This window comes from Galendromus occidentalis, unplaced genomic scaffold (assembly GCF_000255335.2).
Source record: "Galendromus occidentalis unplaced genomic scaffold, Mocc_1.1 scf7180000077487, whole genome shotgun sequence".
Classification (NCBI taxonomy): Eukaryota; Metazoa; Arthropoda; class Arachnida; order Mesostigmata; family Phytoseiidae; genus Galendromus; species Galendromus occidentalis.
Genome location: NW_003805475.1, coordinates 801,706 through 817,687, shown reverse-complemented (window position 1 = coordinate 817,687; position 15,982 = coordinate 801,706). Strand labels below are relative to the sequence as shown.

The 15,982-nt window shown below is 51.8% G+C and overlaps 2 protein-coding genes across 2 annotated transcripts; one reads left to right on the top strand and one right to left on the bottom strand.

Annotated features, from left to right (window-relative positions):
- Window positions 1–3,325: 3,325 nt before the first annotated feature.
- On the bottom strand, window positions 3,326–6,874 carry Lpin (phosphatidate phosphatase LPIN). The gene is made up of 3 exons (XM_003746032.2): window positions 5,342–6,874; window positions 4,047–5,180; window positions 3,326–3,935 (listed from the first exon to the last, which is right to left on the bottom strand). The coding sequence occupies exons 1-3, from the start codon at window positions 6,872–6,874 to the stop codon at window positions 3,897–3,899; spliced, it is 2,706 nt and encodes a 901-aa protein (XP_003746080.1). The 3' UTR covers window positions 3,326–3,896.
- Window positions 6,875–13,658: 6,784 nt separating this feature from the next.
- Window positions 13,659–15,901, top strand: LOC100900214 (solute carrier family 25 member 51). The gene is made up of 3 exons (XM_003745982.2): window positions 13,659–13,834; window positions 14,380–14,611; window positions 14,720–15,901. Exons 2-3 carry the CDS (start codon window positions 14,432–14,434, stop codon window positions 15,437–15,439), a joined length of 900 nt encoding a protein of 299 aa, XP_003746030.1. The 5' UTR covers window positions 13,659–13,834; window positions 14,380–14,431; the 3' UTR covers window positions 15,440–15,901.
- The last annotated feature ends 81 nt before the right edge of the window (window positions 15,902–15,982 follow it).

Sequence of the window (15,982 nt, the reverse complement as noted above, 5' to 3'; positions counted from 1 at the left end):
GGCGACCGAAGTCGTGATATCGGATGGCTCGGCGAGTTGTATTCCATCGCGGCGTGCCTTCTTCATGTGATAGATATCATTCACCTATCTTATACATTCTCGAAATATACAATGTGTCATATACATTTGGGCGCCGCACATGTGGCGTTTTCCACGACTCCGACACGGTCAGCTCGTTTTATCACGCTTTATTTACGGCAAGAATTCTGAGAATGCAGGAATTCCCGCAGCGTTGGTAGACGGGAGCTATACGAGAAGCTATCGGGGAGATATTCCGTAGGCTGCCGCAGACTATGAGGGCTCCAGAAGTCCTCAAGTCACCGCAACGGCGAGCGTGCCTAAACGCAACGGCGATACGCCGACGCCGGATCCCGCTTGGATCCGACCGGGATCCGACCTCGAAATCAATACCTAGCCCCTGGCCTGTGACGCCTCGGCCGGTCGGCCTATCAGGTCCAGCCCGGAAAGAATATTCATGTACGTACACTTCATCTGGATTGATCAATGACGATAGTTCTGCGCTGGGAATTTCTTGAAACTCTGCAAGCAGATGATGATTTGCTTCCAATCTAGACTTTCAAAGCTTGGTCCCGCATCGGAGGAGTTCTGCGAAGAACAAATGCTACGGCCGCGCGGTTGGGGCTTGAAGGTGGACCTCGTTTTCTAAGCGAGTCCGTAGTGGAAGAACTCGGTCGGGAGCACACCAACGTCCCGTCTGTCTCCACCACCTCCTACAGGGCATTCAGAACAAGCGAGACAAAAGAGGACCACGTTCAGTCCGTCCCGACTTCAATGGAGAACGACTCACAGAAGAAGAACACCCCTGGGATCGAAGTTACCGACAATAATCAGTTGACGGGCCTTCGCCACCGCTAAACGCCGTGGGGGTTGACTGGAGAGCTCCGAGAACGATAGCGTTGGGCCTGACATCCAAGCCGGAGCGCCATTCTACGACCGTCACTCATGTTGCCTAAGAGCTCTCCCGCATGGGATCCGATGAGATCTCCTCGAAATAGCGATCCGTAGCTTGATAGGTTTGCTCTGGTGGTCGATCCGGTCGCCCTGATAGGGTTCCAGAGACACCTCGCTACCCCCGAACCAGGACATGATTTTTGTGCGAAATCGATAGCCGATTCCCGATGGAATGTCTTTCGGGGTCGTATCCTGCGTCGGCTTCATCGGTCTGTCAGCTGGAATGACCATCCGAAATCTCGGACGCGTACGAGCGCCGTCAGAATCGCCGACGACGGCGGGCTCTCTTCTGGCTTGACTAAATCAAAAGTGCCGCGCGATTCCGTGGGTGCTCAACCCCTCATCTCCCGCGTGAGCTACTCCGAATAAGTGGCACACCGTTCATCTATGAAGCCCGGAGCGTGCCCCCATTTTCCCAGAGTCGTTCTCGGAGACCGACCCATCGGCAAGTGATAACCGCGTTCCGACGTACTTACAAAAAAATGTGTCTTAAACGGATGATGTCATAAATGAAGACTGATATTCGGTTCGGAGAATGTTAATCAAATGCTCGAGAAGTCAGATGTCGATGGGCTTGTGTCAAGACGGGTACCCTCTCAGACTCGAGAGAGGGCAGGTTAGGTGATAAGCGACAGTTTCTGACATTCTGAGGCGACCTGAAGCGAACTCTTCTCCTTGTGCAGTCAAGAGCCGAACAGCCTCGAGATGCCGAAAATTTGAGAATCTGAAGCCAGATATGAAACCTGCTGACGATGGTCCATCTGAGATCTCCAGACGCTAGTTCGTGCCTTCGGATGAGGATTCGAGACTGACCTATCGATTCTGATCTCATTACATTTATTGGCATTCAACCCTTCCTACAGCCGGTGGATGAGCTTTCTCCGAGCTGAAATGCCTGAACACTCCCTCATCCAGCGGTGCTCCCCACTCCAGCAACAAACCTCCTCAGTGACGAACGGGTCGCTCACGGTCGGCCCTTGTTGCCTCATTTTCCGATGCACCCAAATAGAGCAGAATCTGTCATTTATTCTGCCGTGGACAACTACGTGGGTCTCTGTCGCCGGCTGAAAGAAAGTATCACCTCTCGATTAGTTTACCCATTGCTCTGGGAGCGTCAGATTTAAGGGTATCATTCGTCGGTCCTCTCGAACCGGGAACGCGCCCAACAAAGCGATAGCGGTCGCTGGATCCGGATGCGATGTCGAACGGGAACCCAGTCAGCGGTAGCGTCAGATCGCTGTACTAATGATCTCTACAGTTCACGCCCGACTCTTCTCGATTTCGGGTCATCGCGAAAACTCCGTGCTATGACGCCCCTGGTTTTACTCGATGCCCGCTGCTTGTCGAAGATGAGTCTTTTCTTATCCAGGCCCTGAACCTGAGAGCCGAGTGAGTCCGAACCTCAATCAGAATTTCCAGCGCTCGGCTTTCGGGTGGTAGCGATTCCTTGGATAGGATATCATTCTAAAACGAGGATGGCTTATCGGAACACTCACCAGAAGCTCAGTATAACCACGGAACTCGGCATCTCCCAAACCGTAATACACTGCCTCGCGCGATTCATTACACCTCATAGGCGACCACCAGGATCGGTGTTCTTCGTTCCTGGTGTTGGGAGCGCCGAAATCGCAGAGGGCGACGAATCTGGTGTTTTTCCGAGTCAGTTGGCCCTGCACAAAGACTGCGATTGCCAGAAGGTGGGGGATAAATGCGCCTACACGCATAGCTGCAGAGTCGGAGCGGATTCGAGAGTAGAGATCAACACCCTCGACCCGAGATTCTCCGGTGTCGAAGGTCCGAGTTGGCAAGATTCGAGCAGACTTGGAGGGCTCGAATTTTCAGGAATAAATCATACTCGCAGAATCGTGAAACTCGTGAGTGACATAGCCGCTCATTCGTCGCACAGCTTCGGTCGGCAGAATCGACTTATTTGACAAAGTCACAACTCCGTCGAGAATTGGAACTCGACTTTCGGAGAGAATCTTCGCTTTCTGCTCCCTCAGGAATACGGAATATTCTTACGGACAACGTGTCATATCGCCGCACCGGACGTTCACGTATGAAGAAAATCTTTTTCGAATCCTTTTTTCACGGGGATTGGATTTCAAATGGTACTCGGATGTTTCTCGTAAGATCGAAAGAAGATTCGGCGAGCCATTCGACGCGGCGAATCGATCGCACCGACGCAGGATCAATCTCCGGAAGGGTAGAGACCCCTAGATGTTATAAGACTAATCGAGATTGACTCCAGAATTAATTATTACAAGTAGCGGACGAGACGATCCGTCGGCAGACAATCTTCACGCAGTCCCGGGAGATCTTTGAGGAAATACGAATTCCCTAACAGAAATGTTGAATCCACTGATTTATTTTGTTCCATCCTCATTAGAAAAACGATCCGATCAGCGATACAAGCACGTTCACATCTCCGTGTAATACAAGATTTTGATGCGTTTCTTTTCTACCAGCGAACAAGGAAAGTGACTCGGCGACAGACTAATACAGTGACGGACGACCTTTCTCAAGTTGTTCCTAACTGACCGATAATAAAGTGCGGGGCAGCGGGATCGTTTTCTTAAAAGTTAGCTCGGATGCGAGAAGGTGATCCGATCAGGAATTACCGAATTGTCCGCTGGCGAACAGATCGGGGGACAACGATTGCAGAGTTCATAATGGAAGTCATCCATGTCGAAGATCATCAGCCACCTCATCTGTCGCCTTTAACATATTCCAACCAAACAATCGATCAACCCATCAATCACACAATCGACCGGTCATCACATGTGATACTGCTTATCATTTACAGGGAAGTCTGACTCGAGTATACAGAATAGTAGAGACGAACGGACACCACGGCTCTGAACTAGACTATCTCACTGAGGGGGGAGCGGAGTATCTCCTCCCGATGACACGCAAGCTTTAACTTATTTGTTCGTCTTTTTTGGAGACGAAGCTTTGGAATCCTGGAAGGAAACCATTGAGATTGAGTTCCGAATGGAAGTCCGGTTACCAAGGAGGAGAGATGGAAAGTCAATTCATCACACCTCTCGAAACCCGTGATCAGGAGTCCTTACCTTAGCTTCTTTATTTTCTTCTTTCGGTTGAGTTTGCTGGGCTGGAGGCTGTTGTGGCGAGCCTGGTTTCGGGGTCTCAGCGGTGGGCTTCTTGATTTCGACTGTCGGCAAGGGATCTTTCCAGAAACTGAAGCTATTGAAGCCGCCCTGCGGTTCGACTTTCTCGACATACGGGAATATGTGGTCGGCGATATCGCCCAGACAATGGTACGTCTTGCCAACGTTCCCCATCAGCTCCTGGCTGATTTCTCCCTTGTGATTGATCGTGAAAATTCGGTTGACGGGTACAGAGACGGTTTTGTACGAAAGCGCGTCCGTCGTCTTGTTTCCGAAGCCGGCGTAGAAAGGCGTCGCTACGCTGTCCTCGCCCTTATTGAAGAGCTGCTTGACGTCCTTCAGACAGTTAATCTTGAAAACGTGCGGATTTTTCGCCACCACCTCTCGGTGCAAGGCGTTCAGCAGCGATGTCGGATTCAATAAGACGGGACCGTCGGGCAGCCACAGATTGTCCTGCTTGATCGATCGGAGGAAGCCCCGAGTCATCTGAGCTTGGCCTATCGCTCTCGCGGAGAGGTAGACCATCTTATACCCGTTGTCGACGATTTTGTTGAACAATGAAGTCACGCCGCTCTGAGCCCAATTGTTCCCGATAATCGGGAGTATATGCCCGAGTACGTCGGACTTGGTGATCGTTCCGTCGATGTCGGAAATGACGACCTTGTCCGTGGATTTCCACAGGTAGATATGACAGGAACACACCGATGTTCCTTGATAAGCCGTGATGACTTTGAACTCGGCGAAATTCGATCCTGGTTTTAAACCCAACGACTTGAGTTGGTCGGATGAAAGTCTCAATGATTTTTTGTTATGCGATTTGCAGAGTTCCTCTTCTAGCAGCTGCTGCGCCAGGAGCTCTTCCTCTGACGCGGATTTCGCCTCGCAGATTTCTGCCTCTTTGGCATCGAGGGCTTCTTTCCCTGGAGAAGCTGACTCGGGTAATTTGGCATCCTTCTGTTCCAGCAGAATTTCTTCTTGGGGTCGGGACCACCACCAACTCCTAGACTTCACTTGGGGAGTTGCGTTGGGGGTCTTCTTCTTTGGCAGATGTTCAGCGCAGAGTCTCTGCATCGTAGCCTGCAGGAAGAGAAAATTATTTTAAATCGATTTCCTCAATACAGCACTGAGGAAGTCTAATTCCACCGTGAATGGGAGCGAAATACGATCAAGCAGCAAAGAAACTCATGATAGAATAGCTGATCGTTCAGGAAACGATCCGGACCAGACATCTCACTCACTTTTGGCAGAGCGGTTTGGAACATTGCCAACGAAAGCAATTGCGGTGCCATGCTTTTCCAGTTGTAGTACCTCCCGTTCATTCGGAAGACGAGGTCTGGATCGTGGAGGATGTCCGGGTTTTGACAGAAATCATCGTACGTCACCAAACTCAGAAGGAAACGCTCTTCGATGTTTTCTTCCTCTCTCTCCAAGCCGCATAAGGACATCGCCAGGTCAGAGTACTTCCGGAGTCTATAATCGAACACCGGATGCCTCATCTCAGGCTCACAATCCGAATCGAGGCCGGATTGGGGGCTCTGAGATAGTGAAGGTCCGTTACCGGACTCGCCGTCTTCCAACGGGTGTCCGGACGGTCCCCCGGTAGGTTTCGCCGCGCTCTTCCGGGGGCATGTGCCAATATAAATTTTCCGCATTTCTGGGTCGGTTTGAGCCAAAACGTCGTCTAGGTATAGGGCCTTTTCTGGCGGCGAACTTCCGAGCTCTGTTGCGTCACGCGACGCTGTCGCCTGGGATTTGTTCTGAGCCGGACCTGGGAGAGCCGACACCTCGGGAGGCATCTCAACGACTGGCAGCTCGCCCCACAGCCACGTTGCGTTCGTGTCGTCGTCGTCGTGAGGCCCCAACTCGACGAGGGTGTCGGATTTCGCAGGTGACGGCGGTCTCTCGCGTCCCTTCTCCACGTCGGAAATATCACCATCGCTAACGACCTGACCCATGGGCGTGAGTCGCGCGGAGGCAACACCCGAAGCCACCGAGGTCCAGTTGAATTCGTCGTCACTGGTCACGGTGGTGTTCGAAGTGTTGTTGCCACACGGCTCCTTCAGCTTACCACCCTCGTTCCCTCGGTGAGCGGTTGACGGATTCTGTTGAGTTGTCTTTGCGGTTTTCATTTCAGACGACTGATCCTCGACCTCTAGTACGAACTGGGTTTCTTCGACATCGCTGGAACTGCTCTCTCTGGTAATTTTCTCCATCGGTTTGCTCACTTTCCGTCTTCTTTTCTTGATTTTCGTCATCGACCGTTCCGAAGCGTTGGATTTTTCATCTTCGTTCCTTTGAAGACTCGTCTGATGAGCGGACGCGTTTATCCGATCCGTATCCTTGCTGTCTGCTCCTCCATCCACCAGTTTTCGAGCCACATTCGAAGCCCGGGCTTTCAGCACGACTGCCGGAGAGCTGCCCGACCGCTTCCGAGGGGAACAGCTGAGATCATTTAATGGATGATCGGGAATCGGCGAAGTGGCCAAGTGAGCGGGAGGTTCGTCTTCACTGGCTTCTACGAAGAAAGCTTCCCCGCTCGCCCCCAACTTCATCCGGAGATCAGTGGGCTCGTCGTTGATGTAGATCTCTACGGTTTTCCCCACGAAATTCATTACATTTATTTTGCCGAAGCGAACATGGAACGGAGTTGAGACGAGATCCCCGTTCTCGTGTTCAATGACTATCACGTCTATGGCTCCGGTTAACGTGGCGGGATTAATGTCATTGTAGAACTGCTTCATCGAGGTGACGAACCCCTTGACGATATCCATTTTGCCCCGAGTTTTGGTTAGTTGTTACCGATAATCACAGCGTTCCACACGGACGATCTGAAACGGAAGTTCGACTCCGTCAGCGACCTTAACATTTCCTAGGTATTAATTGAACGGAGGAAGAATCACTTCAAGAGAGCCGGCCCGATACAGCTACCCGACTGGAGAATTGAGAGGATTCCGTGACCGCGTTTGGAAGCTTGCCATATAAGGCCTGAGCCGATCACTAGCCCTCGCGAGATATCAACCAGTCGTGCTCGACCTAGACCAGCTAGGCCACTTCTTCAAAGACGGGAATCTGCCTCAGCCGTCTTCGGTCTATTACGATATCGCAAGTCTCCATGTTCATCACGCGCGTTCCGGATACGCCTTGGCGTTACATGGCACCGTTTCTTTTTCGCAATCGTTTCTCTCGAGCGAAACACCGGGGAAGCTTCCTGGCATTTACGGTGATATCAGGGTCCTTATTTGTTCTGCTCTCGCCAGAGCCATTCGACACGGCGAAAGGTGTCGTCACAGCCAAATACGTTTCGAGAATAAACATCTGGGAGGCCACGTCGGATTAGAACACACCCACGCAAGCCGATTAATCTTGAGACTCTCTTCCTGACGCTGGTTGTAAGCCTTCTCTGGAACCAATAGCCACAAATCTGATCTTGAAGAGAAGGCATGTCAAAAAAACTCGCGAGAAGTACCCGGAGTCGTCGAGCATCGAATAAAGCCTGGTCCGGCTAGAGAGCAGGAGTTTCATGCTTTCTTTATCCCTGACGGAGTTGCCCGAACATGACTTGACGGACTACGGAAAGAATCACGAAGGATCATTTCGCTAGGACGTTGCCACGCTCAGGGAGAAAGTCCCTTTTTCGCTCAATCGAGCTCATCGTTCCAGCTGACTGATTATCATAAGCAAGGATTTTAGCGAGCTGGTGGTGCTTTCCTGTCGCTCGAATTTCCTTGGTCTCATTCTGACAATCTCGGAGGAGTCATCGCCCTTGAATTAGGCAACTCTGATGGCTCTCGGAAGGCTGCGAAGTCACTGTCTGCTGTGATTCGAGGGAGAAGATTGGTCTCCCAACCCTTGCCGGATCGAGTCTTTAATAGATTTGAGACAGGCCAGTCTTGGCAAAGCAACGCATTCTCTCAACGAAGGGCAGAGTCGCTTTGCCCGATATGCCCGTGAAAGATCATCTCTTGTCAGAGAATGTCCGCCACATCGACGATATTCTCTACAGAAACCGATAGGTGTCGAGGCGTAAGTCCGACTCCTCGGTGATCGGCGAAGATTGGGACGGAAAAGGCCCTCAAGAACTTTATAGAATTTCGGCCCTATGCTCCGCGAGCAGGACATTGACCATTGATAGGTGGAAAAATCGAGTTCACCGTACCAGCGCCGAGACGATGCAAAGTCACCAGCTGTTCGCATGAGAAGGCACTCGAAAGACTCGGCCGGGCCAGACAAGACAAATTATTACCGTACAACGACACCGGAACCGTACTTCGACCTCGTCCCGTTCAGGTAGCAGCATGTAATCAAATGACCGGAGACTCGAGCTGTCGTCACTAAATTATTTCTTGTCTGTCATAGGAACTCCCTTCGCTAGTGGCGATTCGGACGTTACCGAATGTTCTCTGAATTCTTGGATTCGAAATTCGGGTAATCAAGACCCTGTCGATCGAGCTGTCGAGTAGCAGCGAGAACGCGATCGAGCGTTGGCATCCTCATGCGCTCCGATTGCGGTGAATGCCGTTCAAAATTCACGGAAAGAATCGTCTGGCGAGCAGCAACTGGTTTCAGAATATTAGCAGTCATTGCAGCATATTAGCGGGACGCTTGAGAACAAGTGAAGCGTGGCGTGCCGCGCACCACTTTGGCGTGAGGATCACCTCCTTGCGATCCGGTGCCGCGCCGCCGCTCTACGTGGAGTCAGCAGTCGTTCCAGACATCTCGAGACCATATCTCCAGCGACTGAATAGAAAACGTTTCGCCAGACAGACGGTTTGCAAGCTTGCGAGCAGCTCGCTCCGTTTCCACCTGTCCAGTGAGATATGAGTCACAGTGGAGGATGACGCTCTCCTTAGGTGCCGCGAGAAAGCAAAGCTCAAAGTACGGCTCGCTCTTGAGATGTTCGTTGACTCGAGAACACGCTCGCGCCTGGATCGAAATAATCTGCGTCAATAGAGCGTCCACGAACCGCAGGTGGCGGAAATACGACGGAGCGGAGCCCTTCGACTGTAACGCAGTGATAAACGCTCTTTCCAGCGCGACAGATGGTTCGGGACCCCTGATGCTCGACCGGCGAGGCCGTTTCGCGTGGAAGCAGCAGGTGACGCACGTCCACCCGAAAGTTGCAGCCAAGCCAATCGATTTTTATCTTAATACTTCGACGAGAATATTGGCGAGAGTCAACTCTGGACGTACGTTTCTGACTGACAATGAGTTCGGATCATTCGGGATCACTCGTAATCGATACGCGATCGCTTCCAACTTCGACGAGCCGAATTTCTGCTTCTGTCGATGACGTAAGTTTCTCAGAGGTTCGATCCACAGGCTACTCGGGAAGAGATCGTACCTGTTTCGCCGTTGATATCGGCATGTGTCGCAGGGAAAGTCTCGGGAGACGTTCCTCCTTTCCGGGATCCTCCAAGGCAACACACAGGAAGAGTCACGAGAGCATTGAGACGAAATTGAGCTCAGAAGAGATTTTGCCCGGTGGCGAATCACGGATGAGGTCCTGGATTCGACGATATACCGAAGTCTTCATCGGAGAGCATTCACTGAGTGGACAATCGGCGAAAGGCCTTCGTTCTTCATCGAATATAATCGCTTCAGAACGGCGGAAAGACAATTCTCCGTTCGGAGAGAAAATAAATTACTTCCCAACGGCTTTAGTGACGATCCGTATCCGACCTCACCAGAGTGGCGACGACAAAGTTTTTGCCGCAGACAGTCGTCACCGATTCGCACAAACGACCGCCCTGTGACAGACGGTTCTGCGGGTCTCGCAGAAAGCGGAAGCTTCAGTTCGACTACATAGGTGTGTAGGCAAAGCAAGCAATCATCTCAGAACACTCGACGGCTCCGAGTGCAGATGCTCGAACGACGGTCTCCAAGCGATACAGAGATCGCTACCGCTCATTTTGTGTCGGAAGATTCGATCCGAGAATCTGATTGTTCTTTCCAAAGACACTCCAGGTTCCAGAGCGACGTGAAAGATGTCCTTCCGGAAGTTTCTGCATTATTTGTCACACCGATGAATATCAGTGCGCGAGCGATTTTTCTCGCTCGTCACGATCCTTCTCACCTTTCGGTGCAAGGCCATTCCACAAAGAGCCGATAATGCTCTGGGTGCGTTGATTACATGTGATCCGCAATCGATACGCGATCGCTCCCGACTTTGAAAGAGCTCTCAGCGATAACACGAGAAGCCGTTTCGTCACGAGAGACACGTTGTTTTCACCGCTTACAGAGCGAAGTTTGAATTCGTCTCCCGTGTTTTTGTCGTAGCGTAAGTGGGTCGGGGAAAAAATGAGAGCACAAGGAAACCACTATGCTACTGGAGGAAAATGTGACGTCCCCTCTTCACGGACGTCATCGTCCGGCTCCTCGCATGCGATCGGCTCCGCTCTCATGGACCGCCTGGATCGGGCTCGACTCTCGTTTTCAGGCAGCTGTGAAAGCTGATTCTATGCGGACGCGGCTGTCGATTGTTTAGTCAGCGATTATCCCGCGCGTGGAGCCCTAATCCCACAAGAGCAAAGCACCGCACGCCGCACAGCTGAAAGTGATCCGTTGGTCAGATGCACAGAAATCCGCGCGCCGAATCGGCTGAATGACCTCAAACAAACTGGTGGAGGGGACTATCGCTACCCCGGACAGATCGGGTCATCTGATCCACCAGTCGCTTTCGCTTATTCGAGCCATATTTCTCTGGCGCAGTCACATTCTGCTGGCCGCGGACCCTTTCACTCCGCTTGACAATTCGAGCGGCACACCAGCCGACGATGAACGAATGGGAAATTCGATTGTCGCTCGACGCCAAACAGTCCACGGTCGAGTCGACGGTCGGCTCGACTACTGAGAAACCGCGAGCACCTTTCTCCGGTCGAATGTTCGCGCCGTAGTCACAAAATTTGTGGATTTTGCGACGGAGCCCTTCACAGCGTCATGATTGAAGGACTCATTTCGGAGAAACCCTTGTCGGTGGAAGGCTGTGTGTCCCCATTGTTTGGTTATTGCGCAACCAACCAGTCGTCACTCGCTGCTCCCAAACCAGCTGATCGCTCCAAAACACGGGTCGCGGAGTCTCGACCTCAGGTCTCTCGGCTCGGAAAGTCAACTACGGAAGCGATACTCGAGCGCGATAATCCATGTTGAACCGCGGTCGCCAGCGCCGGCTGAGCATGGCTCCTAGATCCAAGCGTATCTAATACCGCTCCAAAAAACTCGGCAAGTGGATGTCCCTGAACACTCAACGCGGCTCTAGATTAGACGACAACACACAGCTCGTTTCTGGACGGCTTGCACAACTAGCGATTTTCGTCTTAGAAGCAAACACTCGATAACCACTCTTTTCCGTGATTTCCGCGGAACGTCAAGTATCCAGACCACACAGACGACGGTCTATTTCTGGTTCTACGACTTCAGCCGGGCACTGTGAGGATTCCTCTCGAGAATGACTTACTTGTTTGTTAGAGAATCAGCTGCGCATGCTGTCGCACATGGGAAGCTTTCTGTCGGTCCGCTCCACCAGACACTCTCAGATTTCGTAGCGCACTGTGAGAGTGTAAGAGACCTGCCGCACGCCTAAGCTTCGATGGCGTAACTCCGTACAGCACACAACTCTTGCCCCCGCTAGCTTAGCGGGCTCCGAAAATCGCTTGCGATTCCACGGGTCGTGGCTCCGGTGATCGCTCCGTTCGAAATCTAGCTGAGTTCTCCACGCTCACTGTCGAATCCAGCTGTTTCGATGGATCATGCTCCTCGGAATCCGTTCCGGCGACGGTGACATGGAAACTCCGCGGAATTCGACGCCAGCGAGACAGCATGACAGGACTGCTACGAAGACGACCGCAAGCCGCCACCGCGGCAGCCTGTGGCGAGATCTCCGTTCGTGGAAAGTGTCCGAATGTGCTTGGTGACGGCAAATCCGCGGGTATTGGTGCGGGGTAGGGTGCTTTCGTTGCATGAAAGCATTTTCAGAAGACAACTCGGGGACTGTGGACCAGCTCTGTACGGGGAAACCCCCCAATGAATGGGGAAGAATGCCTTACAGCCATAATTTCTGTGGGAAATATTTATTGCAAAGGCCGAACAGTCGTAGCCGACGCCGGCGCCGCTCTGACCGCTGTCAGAGGCGCGAAAAATCGAATACGGACGGCAGTGCGGCGTGGAATACTAAATCCGTCCACGAGCTGATCGGGGGGTGGGAAAATAAGACAGACAATGAGCATGAAGATTTTTTTTTGAAGAAAACAGTACTTGTCGACGGGGAAATTCGCCCAACAAACCTCCGAGGTCCTTAGGAAGCACTAACTGATTGCGGTATCCATGATTGAATTGAAGCTTCGAACGTGTCTTCTGAACTGTGAGAAACCTCGTCGTGCCAAGCGGTCCATCATTATTGGACTTCGACAGACGGGGCGGGGGGGCATACGATCTTGTTCCTCGAAGACGAGGAATTGCATGTGTCGGATACTCGAGCCGCTCCTAGCTCTTGTTTCGTGGAGGGAAAGGGGTCCGAAGGTCCCTATGGTTTTCAACTTGGAGTAGGGAATCGTCAAGTCGCGGAACCCAGGTGGGATAGGCAGGTCGATAAGCGGCGAACGATTGGGGGTTCGAACCGTGGAGCTCGATGCACTAAATCAATAATTCGGAACTCATTGTACCTGGAAGACGGGCATGAGCTTCGAAGATCCAGTTCTTTCCCCATGCTTTCGAGCGGAGCCGAACTCGTCGTCGTTGCGGCATCTCGGGAGGATGAGTCGATTCTATGAGTGAGCTCCTTTTCGAATGCTCGCTGATCGGCGAGATGCATTCCGAATTCCGATCCCAGAGCTTCAATGCTCGAGTCTTCGCCAGGTGAGTGAGGTACGATTCGACGCATCAAAAGAGGCGATACAGCTCACGATACCGTGACATTCGTTATCCCTCTCCGGATGGATGACATTTCATGCTTGAAGACGCGGGGACGAGTGTCCGGGGAACGTTCCGTATTTTCTCGAGACGAGCAACGTTCGCCGAAATTCTGTATGGTTAAGCATTTCTCAAGACAAGATCCGCGAAAGGTTCCCAGATCGAGACAGTTGGGTGAATGTTCTAAGATCGAGACAGTTGGGTGAATTTTCTCAGATCGAGACAGTTGAGTGAATTTTCTCCAGATAAGACTTCTGAATGTCGATGAGGCCATCAAGAGGCACCGCTTGTATCATAGATTTCTTTCGATCGAAATGTCCGGTGTCGCTCGGAAATGAGTACCGAAAGAATTTCGGGGAGGTTCTCTTCGAGGTTATTCAGGGCCTTGTCTGGAAATTATCCCCACTACCCCGGAGAGGGCTATGCGGAAATCTAACGAGGCTTGATGTGAGGATATATAGTTCTCCCTCTCTGGACCTCTATGCATATGATCGGGTCTGGCGCAGAAAGGGGGACAGAGCAAGTCGGAATCGACGTCAAGCTCCCCCGATCTTCGACTGGCACGCGCAACGCGCTCTTTTCCCTCAGTAGTGGGAAGCGGTGTGGAGAGGCGAGCGCAAAGAGCTCCGTCAAGCAAGACAGTCTTCCGCTGTTTAAGACACGTCGTCAACAACAAATATGTCAGCATCCTCTGAACATCTTGATAGTTGAATTTTTTGCTTGTAGCAGCCTCGCGGCGGATCCCGAGCCCAGGGCGAAGATGTTCTCGGCTCGGCGTTGCTCAGAACATCCCCTGCTCTCTCGATGTTAGGAGTGAGCATCCTTAGGTGAGTACCGGCACCCGTCCTTGAGAACGATTCGATATCGCGCTCCAAGGTGTCACCTATCTGTTTGAGGACGACCTCTTGATTAGCGGAAATTCCAGACAAAACTCCGCTCCCCGATCAAGAAATATCGGGTAAAGAACGCGTGGATTGAGAGCTATCGGCTCCCCAAGCGATGTAATCCGGATAACTTGCCCAGGCGAAGGTGAAATTCTCCCCGAAGTTTGGAGGATTCTGACCAATTCGGTCGACAGATAATCTAGGTTATTCCGATAAGGGGTAAAAACTCGGCTAGAACGTCATCGATAAGAAAGCGGGTATATTCTCCACAACGATCCAGGATTCTTCGAAGCATCATCTGTTGCGCGTTGAGAGACCTTGACATACTCGGAGTGACAGCAGAACGCCTATTGAGAACAGCGAGCGCGAGCTCGGCTCGAAGAGAGATTTCCAGGACAGTAGTCGCGCAGAGCTTCGCTTAAAGTCAGGGAACTAAGGATCGGGAGTGTCGCGGTCTAGGTGAGAGCTGACTCAGCTTCTCATCGCAGGCAAGAAATCTACCCTTCGGCGTCATGACATCTTGGGAACTGTAGCTTCGATATGGCGATAGAAGCTCGGACCCACCTCGAGGGGTGTCGCGCAACCATCGACAACGACTCCGCTGAGTTTATATCCGGAGCGATGGCGGCTCTCGTCAACATCGTCATCACGTTTCCCATCAACAAGATCATGTTCCGTCAGATGGTACACGGCTTCAAAACTCCGGCCGCCGTCAGCCAGGTGAGATAGGAGCGATCGGAGCGGTTGAATAATAATATGTCTCAAGATCAAATAATTTATTTGGACTCCCTACGTGATCCTCTTCCGATTCGACAACGATCCTTTCAGCTCAAAAACGAAGGACTCGCAACTCTGTACAAAGGTTGTCTTCCGCCTCTCATACAGAAGACGGTTTCGACGTCCATCATGTTCGGAACGTACGCGGCCTACCAGCGGCACATTTCCACTCGTGCTCCCAATCTAGGACCTAGACAACAGAAAATACTCGCGGCTCTCCTCGCAGGGACGACAGAAGCTCTCCTGTGTCCACTGGAAAGAGCTCAGTGCCTTCTGCAAGACGTCAGACATCAACACCGCTTCAGGAACACGGCTCACGTGTTCTCTTCTATGCGCACCCATGGACTTTCGGAGTACTATCGCGGCCTGAGTGCTGTCCTGCTACGGAACGGTCCTAGCACAATGATGTTTTTCACCCTGCGAGACATCGTTCGCGACGCCATTCCGCTCGGGGATGACGCTAAAAGCTATCAGAAGTTATTCGCTGATTTCCTCAGCGGCTCCCTCACCGGCGCCTTCGTTTCCACAATTTTCTACCCGGTCAACGTTACCAAAATAAACATGCAAGTCGAGTACGGAACTCCGCATCTGAGCATGAGACAGGCGCTGAGGCTCGCCTTCGAGACGCGCGATCGAAGTCTCCGGAAACTTTTCTCCGGTGTTCATCTGAATTATTCTAGAGCCATGCTCTCGTGGGGCATAACGAACGCGGCGTACGAGGTCTTCAAGCAAGAATATGAAACCCGCTACCGGTCGTGTGACTGTTTATGACATTCGATCGCTGAAGTAGGCTAACGTCCAGCTCAATGATTGGCCGATGGGGGTTTTCGGACGCTACGTCCACGAATCGCTGCGTGCACCATCTGACACAGAACATTCGGAGCTGTAGAGAGAATGTCGGCGTGCTGCAAATGTTATGAGGTTTTTAATGACAATTCGTCAAATTACGGTCTGTACTGAAGATCGATGTTTCGTTACGACGATTAGTAGTGAGATCAGACATCGCTCAGTGTCGAGATGTTAGGGAGCGACGGAGAGAAAGATTCCGATTCGCTTTGGACGGGATTCGCCGTCGCTTGTTGCGTTGGATTGATTGCAATTAATACCCCTTCACCATGAGAATTATTGCCAGCTCCGAGGTTATCATAAAGAGTTCTATATACAACGCTGAAAGAGTATACATGAGACTATTATATTCTACAATAAAGGTGGGGCAGAGGCCCATGTGTTTTTCGCCTTCCCGGATTTCGTCTCCTCCTGCCGGATTCGAGACATTGTTGTATTCTTCTCCCACCCGGAATCCGAAGCCGAGGA

Bases quoted from the DNA above. Each gene is read 5' to 3' on its own strand.
- Lpin (XM_003746032.2), bottom strand. From the start codon at position 6,874: ATGGATATCGTCAAGGGGTTCGTCACCTCGATGAAGCAGTTCTACAAT. The intron at 5,181-5,341 runs GTGAGTGAGATG...CTCTTCCTGCAG, and splicing joins TCCAAACCGCTCTGCCAAAA to GCTACGATGCAGAGACTCTG. The intron at 3,936-4,046 runs GTAAGGACTCCT...GTTTCCTTCCAG, and splicing joins AAGAAAATAAAGAAGCTAAG to GATTCCAAAGCTTCGTCTCC.
- LOC100900214 (XM_003745982.2), top strand. From the start codon at position 14,432: ATGGCGATAGAAGCTCGGACCCACCTCGAGGGGTGTCGCGCAACCATC. The intron at 14,612-14,719 runs GTGAGATAGGAG...CGATCCTTTCAG, and splicing joins CTCCGGCCGCCGTCAGCCAG to CTCAAAAACGAAGGACTCGC.